The sequence below is a fragment of the Crocodylus siamensis genome, chromosome 2, assembly GCF_052110815.1.
Source record: "Crocodylus siamensis isolate JL-2025a chromosome 2, ASM5211081v1, whole genome shotgun sequence".
NCBI lineage: Eukaryota > Metazoa > Chordata > Crocodylia > Crocodylidae > Crocodylus > Crocodylus siamensis.
Genome location: NC_143396.1, coordinates 232,308,817 through 232,316,869, shown reverse-complemented (window position 1 = coordinate 232,316,869; position 8,053 = coordinate 232,308,817). Strand labels below are relative to the sequence as shown.

Sequence of the window (8,053 nt, the reverse complement as noted above, 5' to 3'; positions counted from 1 at the left end):
GGAGGAGAAGAAATTTGTTGAAAGGTAACTCAGAAGGTCAGAGTGGTATTTCAGCTCTGGGGTACTGAAGGCATATACATGAGCTTAAGCCTTGTCTTCCTCACTTTCTAAAAAATATACAGAGGAAGATTTTTACACAGAGCAGTGAATCAAGGACATCTTTCCCCTAGGCAAGTCAGACATCTAGAACAGGGGTGGGCAAGTATTTTGGCCAGAGAGCCACTTGGGGAGTTTCAGTGAGCTGTTGTGGGCCAGGTCACCACCCTGCCCCCCTGTCCGTAACAGTTCACCATAGCTCCCTACATGGCCCCTGCACTCGGCTGGGTGGATGGGATGGGGCCATGAGCAGGTGAGAAGCAGCATCCAGGAGTGGGTGGGTCTGCGGGGCCAGGATCATGGGACAGTGACAGCGTGGGGCTGGGCAGAGCTCAGATCTTCTCCCCCAACATCCCTGTGACAGGCGCCATTTCTGCAGGCAGGGGTATGCAGGGAGCAGACCACAGCTCTGCCTTGGCCCCAGCCCCTCATTGTCACTGCTTTGTGATCCCAGGGTCTCTATGGAGACTGGCTAGAATCCAGGTAGGCAGGGTGAATGGGACAGGGCTGCAAGTGGTGGGGAGCAGGGGCTGGAGATTGGGATCATGGGGCAATAGCGCAGGGCCAGGGCCCAGGGCAGAGCTGTGATCCGCTCCCTGCACACCGTGCTTGAAGAACTAGCATTCAGAAGGACATGTAGGCACTGGGTTGTTGCTCTGCCCCAGGCCCTGGCCATGTACTGTCACCACTCTGCAAACCCAATCCCTGGCTGCCTGTCCTGCTCCCAGCCCCATCCCATCTGCCCAGCCTGCCTACACAGGTCCTGAGCTGGTCTCCATGGAGACCCAGCCTGTCCACTCTATCCTTCACCCCCAGCAGTGGGCACAGGGCACATGAACTGGGGTGTTTGGGTAGTTGGGATGGTTTTGGTAGTGGCAGCAGAAACTGGCAGCAACAGCTGGAAGGAGCTTCCACTGCCAGGAAGTAAGTCTGGCCATTGTACTGCCTCAGCCCTGCAGTGTACCTAGGAGCAGCAGGACCAGCTGCATGCACCAAGGCCTGGGCTGCCCCCTGCATCTGGGTGAAGGGACCTGCTGTGGGCTGGACAACATCCCTTGGCAGGAGCCTATGAGGAGCTCTGTGGGATGGATAGCATGGCACTGTCTGCTGGATAGGGCAAAGTGGGATCTAGGCAGTGACTCCACAGATCCAACCTGAGGGGCCAGAAGGAACCCCTGAACTAGTTAAAAAAAAAAAAAAATGGCCTCCAGTATAACATATTTTTCAGTACTGCTTCAAATAATTGCATGCAGCTTGCATTTCATCCCCACTTTGTATACAAAATCATGAAGAAACTTTACTTTTGACAGTTTTTTCTTTAGGTTCAAAGCAGGAAAGGTCATCTCCGAGCCATCTATTGTGGTTTTAGTTGTTAAGTAGTAACTGAAAAACAAGTCAAAAGAAAGAGGTCAAAGAGCAGAAATTACAAAAGCATGTTGTTGTCCCCCAGTGTGGATGCTTTCACGCAGGAGAAAAGTGGCCTCAGTTTGCTGTAGCTTACTTGCATCATTTACCCTTGCCCCCTTCCAAATTAATGTGAAATTAGAAATAAACTTGCAGGGGTTAAAGCCATTAACTGTGAGACTGGAGTGCACTAACCAGAGGATGCAGTCTTTGAAGAGACAAAAGAAGCCTCGCAGATAAGCCAGGTCACTGGAGCTAGAATAAAGATTGAAGCCCAGGATGACTCCACATGAACGACAATACAACGCATTGTAAGTGCTGAAAGGAGAGAGGATAAAAAAGAAAAAGTTTTACTGGGATAAGAGATTTCCAAAGCTAGCAAGGGCATTGCTTGCTAGTCACAGGAGACTGGATCCTGAACTAGATTATGACACCTAAACAAATCATGTAATATTACTTTGGCATGAATGCAATCAGTGAAATGGTCACAAAGGCTATGGATCCTCAAAAACATAACCTCTAATCCAACAAAATCATCACTATTGTAAGTGTAGTCCCCACTCAAACATTTTGGAACCTGCAATTAAGATTAAAATGAGAATATTACATCCAGCCTTTAAAACAATAGTAATTTCAGAATACCAAACTGCTATTGAAATTAGAGGCACACCGATACATTGGTCCGGTATCAGACTGGCAATGATAAAAGAAAACTAGCAAATTGCCCATCAAGAATGACAGGCAGGGATGAAGCCCTGTGTCTGTGCCCCACCTTCTCCCCGCCGCTTGGGATCCATGCCCATTCCCCCCTCTCCGCCATGTCTGGCCTGCTCCTCCCCTCCCCCCCACTGCATCCAGCCCAGGCCCACTTGTCTCCTCCCCTCGCCACTGGGTTGGGTGCAGGCCTGCTTCTTGCTTCTCCCCACCACTATATCTGGCCTGGGCCCACTCCAATCCTCCCCACAGCTGCCCCGTTCTTGGAGGGGGAGGGGGAGGGGGGCAGGGACCGAGTGTGTCTAGCCCCACCCCCGCTTCTTGTGTGGTACTGTTCCCCCTGCTCCCCCTTACCCTCCATACCGCATCGTGTCCTGGCCCATTTCTCCCCCCTTGGCCCCCTGCTGCCTCGGGGGTGGGGGTGGGGAGCAGCACCGCTAGCCTTGCCCTCCCCCCCGCAATGCCATTCCCTCCACCACTGCCACCTGGGGCGGGGGGGGAAGCGGCATGACCCAGCGCCTCATGGTGCTGCTGCTCTCTGGGCCCATGCACCCCCCCCCACATCTGGCCCCATGGGCCCCTCTCCCTGCTGCACTACCCTGTACCACAACTGGCTCCCAGGAACAGGGGAGGGAGGGGAGCTTGCACTCAGTGGCAGCAACTGACATGCAGTGCTTTGCACTGCTGCTGCTCTGCAGCTGCCTGCAGGAAACATCCCTCACCATCTGCCAGCTGTTTTCAGGGCCGGGTGGTGGCAGCGTGCTGGCACCAGAAACTCCCCCTTCCCCTTCCTGCTCCCCTCCTTCCCCACTGCCTTCCCCTCCCCTGCTGGCTGTTCTTGGGGGGGCAGCAGGGAGGGCAAGGCCAGCACTGCACCCCATGTCCGTTTCCTCTGTCACCACTTCACCCCAACCGCTTCTTGTCCCAAAAGCTCTTGGAGTGCTTTGTTTTTTTCAGACAACCAATCAGAGTGTGAATAAAGCATTACAGACAGACTAAGGCTTTTACAGTATTAGAATTGGCTGCATCAGAAATCAGACCGATGTGGCTGATAATTTGGCCAATAAATGCCCCTACGTGTGCACAGCACACAGGCAGGGAGGAACACAGCTTAGCAGCTTGGAGATCTGTGTGCAGCTGGTAAGTCTGTTGTGGTGGAAAGGCAAGGAGAGTTGGGGGTGCTGATCAACACTCCCCATGGTGACAGAGGGAGTGGGGCAGAGGCAGGGGGAAGCAATGCCCAACCGAGGCAGCATGGGGGTTGGAGCTGTGGGGGGAGAGCGTGTGCCCCCCAGATCTTCACAGGTGGGGCAGTGGGCTGCAACTGGGGCTGTGCCAGGCTCTTTTCAGCAGTGGCTGGGCAGCAGCGGTGCCAAGAAGAGGGCTATAGTGGGAGGCTGCAGCCACCCCAAATTTTGCCATAGTCCCCTGAAACACTATGGCATAGTGTCCCCTAGCAGTGCTGCTGCCTCCTGCCCAGCGCAGCCCTGGCTCAACCCCTGCCTCCACCCACGTACTAGGAAGAGCTGGGGCTGAGTCAGGGGGTGCTATGGTAAAATACAGGGTTGGCTGCAGCCCGCCCTGAGCCCAGCCCCTGCCAAGAAGAGCCCAGTGCAGCCCCAGCCTGCCCACAATACCCTACATAGATCTAGGGGCATGTCGCGTCTCCCCATGACCTCCTGTGGTGCATGCAAGTGAGAGCCGCCCCCCCCACCCCCAATGAACTGTTGCTTCATTCCATGCCCCGCCCCACCGGGCAGCATCTCCCCTGCCCCTACTCCCTCCCTTACTACAGGGGGCATTGATTTGACCCCCTGCCTCATGCCCCTTCCCTCCCTTCTACCACAACAGATTTACCAGCTGGATGCAGCTTTATCAGAAATTGGATCAGTATCGGTTGATATACCGCCTTAAAAATCGGCTAATGATATCAGCCCCCAAAAATCTATTGGTCTAAGTGAAATACATTGACTAAATTCATTTTCCTCTGGATTATCACAAGACTTAAAATGAAGAGAAGAGACAGGCCCACACATAGGGACAAAATTAAAGCATGTAAAAAAAATGAATTGAACCGATTAGCTAAATATTCTGTGCATTTCCTCCCACTTCAAAACACACATTCATTGCCAAAAAAGTTTAGAGAATGTTATTAAACATGTGACTTAAGGGGTATCACCAAAACAGTGCAAGGTGTCTTAAGAAAAAGCAAGCAAACAGAAAAACAAATTTCTCATGTTGGGTAGGAAACTATCTTATAATAGCACCCTCATCTTTTGCAGAATACAGCTTTTCTTAGTCCTTGTCATTTAAAAAAGCTGTCCACATATGAATTAAATACCATACTTAACCTATGCAGTATCTCCAAGCTTGTAGACAACAGAATCGTATGCCACCCATTTTTAAAAGCAGCAATCCAAGTCAAGCTCAATTTCTTACCCCCATAAAAATCTAATAAAAAAAAAAAAAAAGTGTACAGAAGATATAGGCCTTTGCCAACCATCTCCTTTTCTGCAGAGCTTTGAATAACTTGAAATTATTTCCTTCCTTTCACTCCAGAACTGGTAGTGCAGGAGCACTGCTGTCTAGAATAATGATTTTCAACCAGGGTCCCATGGCTCAGGACAGGCTCAGGCTCTCCCTCTCTGGTCTACAAGGTGAAAATGTACCCTGACTTCTCCCTCCCTGGCCAAGCCACTACCTCCATTCCCACTGCCATCCCCTGTGCAAGGAAAGTAAGAACTGTGATAAATTAGTTTTGAAGTGGGGTACCACTTAATTCATAACAGTCATGGAGGGGTGCCTTGAGTGTAAAAAGGCTGAGAACCTCGATAATCTCCCGAGGTCCCTTTCAGCCCTAATGTCTATGAAATCTATGAAACTAATAGTCTAGAGCAGGGGTAGGCAACATTTTTTGGCCGGAGCACTGAAAAATACCACAATGCCTGCTTTGCAAGGTGCCAGAGTGCTGGCATGCCAGAAAAGCAAAGTGAGGGCAAGGAGTACATGGCAGGATGCCCTGTTTCTGCCCCTTACCCCCCACCCAAAGCCCCTACCCCCCAGCTCTGTGTCCCCCCCAAAGCCCCTACCCCGTGCCGCTGTAGCAAGCAGCTGGCAGGCTGCAAACAGCTGTGATGGGGCCCACAGCTCCAGCATCAGCTCCATGCTGGTGGTGAGTGCAGGCGCACCTTAGAACAGACAGTGAGGCAGCACAGCCCGCCTCGAGGTGCCCATGCAGTCGCCGCCAGCACAGAGTTGATGCCGGAGCCGTGGAGCCTGGCCAAGCTGTTTGCAGCCTGCCCACTGCAGCTGCCCAGAGGCCAGGCTGGCTGCAAACAGCTGTGGTGGGCTCTGGACCCCTTCTATCACCTCTGTGCTGGAAGCAGGGAAGAGACCCAGGCTCCACTGCTTCAGGTCCCACTCCACCACTCACTCAGACACACCAGTACAGAGGCGATGTGGCGTGCTGAGCAAAATGGCTTCATGTGCCATGCTCGGCACGCATGCTGGGGGTGGCTGACCCCTGGTCTAGAGACTTGCTTATACCAATTTATTCATAAATAGTTGTTCACTTTCAGCACAGAAAAAGATATCAGAACCAAAACATACTCTGTCTCCCTCTCCCCATCACACACAACCCCCCAGACTTTGGCGCGGGGTGAGATGCCATTTCTTTTTTCAACTAGCAAATTGGCCGTCATGAACGACAGGGGCAGGCAGGTGGGGACAGCGTACTACCATGCAGCGCCCTGTGGTGCTGCCGTTCCTCCTCTGTGCGCACCCCCATGTCCAGCCCCAGACACCCCCCTCTCCCCCTCCCCCTTCTGCTGGCTGTTGTTGGGGCTGGGCAGTGGCGGCAGCAGCAGAGGGGGTGGGGGCTGCCATTGGAAATCTCCCCCCCACCCTCTTCCCTGCCACCTACCCCCCGTGGGCTGTTGTTGGCCGCAGCAATGTGGCGGCTCCTTTGCTCCCTGCCTGTAACCCTCCAGGCCCTTGCAGCCAATTGATGCTTGCCCTCTCGTGCCTGGAGTGTGACAGACAGACAGACAAAAGCTTTTATTATATTAGAATTGTTCAAATGTTCTCCCTACCTCAAATACAGCAAATGTCTAGATGGATGTGAAAGGGGAAGAAAGGAATGGAACATATGCTATACATTTGCAAAGGCTTTTTTCAGTAAGAGACTACAGTAGGCAGGTCCAAAACCAAACTAAGTATTTGTCAGTTTTGTGAGCCCCTCCAGGAGTAAGCTAGCAATTTTAGAAACGTTTCTCCAAATGACTTGTTTGAAGTCAAAGGCACCACAATAACCCCCCACCTGCTCTACTTGGTCACCATTTCAAACAGAAAACTGGTATCAAAACCAAGAAACAATATTTGAAATACCTACCATCCTAGGAGGGACCCGTCAATACCAACTCTTAATGAATCTTCTAGAACAACATCTTCTGTAACTTCTGAGAAAGACAGATCCAGAGTCATATACCACAGATCATTCATTAAAATTTCCATTTCCCCTTAAGACAATCGAGTTCTGGACTTCCTGTATTTAGGCTTGGGAGGATTTACATTTGTTTAATCTTTGTTTTAATGGAAACATACTGATCCATCTCCACGTTTCTAACATCTGTTGATTTAGGAGAAAGTTATGGCCAGATCCAAGAAGACTTAAGATGCACTGTGAGAGCCCAGGCCTAAAAGCAGAGTCCACAAAACCTCTCCACACCTACTGAGGTGCCCAAAAGTCGTCTACTACTACACAATGCTAGAAGTGCCAGTCTGGTACTCAACATAAGCCTACAGCCACTGGGAATACCTAATTTGTAAATCCAGCAGACAGGCCGAGCATGCCCCTCACACGCTGTCAGCATTGGATTCAGCACATAGCACAGCAGCTGGAGCCACTTCCAGATGTGATCACCTTTTTTAAACAGTACCCTGTGGTTGACATCCTCACCCAGGGAGCAGCCATACTAGGCAGCCAAAATAGCCTCCTGGGGCCGGTGGGGCTTGTTTGCCAACAAAATCCATGGCATCAGGAAGCTGGATAGCTCCATTTTTGAAGAAACAGAGCAAAAAAGTGTCCCACGCCTAAAGGACATGGACATACAAGACAACCCGGACCAGGATAAAGATGCGCAGGACTTTCCAGCCCCCACAGCTGTTATATAACTGCACTGCATAAATCACTGGGCAGCTGAGACAGACTTTGAGATGGTGAAATGAGAAGTGGAGCTGCGCCTGCCTGGGAAAGCTAAGACCACAGACTCAACTAGCAGGACACAACTAGCACTAGCCCGACAGCGGGCCCACGGCCAGGTGCGCCCGCGAGATCCCAGAGGGAGTATCGTTGTCCCGGAGCGCTCAGCCCGGCGCCCCCACCGCGAGCACAGCCCAGTGCCCCAGACAGTCCGGGCTTCGCTGGGAGGCAAGCGATGAGCGCCGAGGCCGAGGCCGGGCCCGGGCCCCCTCCCCGCCGGCACTCACTGAAGCAGGCGAGGACGTGGAGGCGCCGCTCCTCCTGCGCGCACAGGTGCAGCGAGTCGCCCAGCACGGCGTGGCAGCCCCGGCACTGGAACACGGCGCAGTCCTGAGGCCGCAGCCGGCGCCGCCGCAGAGCCGCCGCCCCGGTGTTCGCCTCCGCCGCCGCTTGCCGCGCACTGTCCACAGGAGCCACCGCCGGCCACTCCACCATGATGGCGCCGTCGATCTCAGGGTCCTGGAAGAACTGCTGCAATCTCCGCCGCACCGCCATCTTCTCGCAGCCGGCTCCCGCCGCGCGCTCGAATGCATCTCCCGTCCCTCGATTGGGTGCCTGCCTCCCAGCCTTGCGCTCCCA

The 8,053-nt window shown here is 53.0% G+C and overlaps 1 protein-coding gene across 1 annotated transcript in view; it reads right to left on the bottom strand.

Annotated features, from left to right (window-relative positions):
* Positions 1–8,053, bottom strand: part of OIP5 (Opa interacting protein 5) — a 22,750-nt gene extending 14,697 nt beyond the window's left edge. The window contains exons 1-4 of the mRNA XM_090033405.1: positions 7,702–8,053; positions 6,605–6,671; positions 1,696–1,818; positions 1,398–1,479 (exon numbers count right to left, since the gene is read on the bottom strand). Coding sequence (XP_089889531.1) covers positions 1,398–1,479; positions 1,696–1,818; positions 6,605–6,671; positions 7,702–7,969 — 540 coding nt within the window. The 5' untranslated portion in view covers positions 7,970–8,053. The remainder of the gene's footprint in view (positions 1–1,397; positions 1,480–1,695; positions 1,819–6,604; positions 6,672–7,701) is intronic.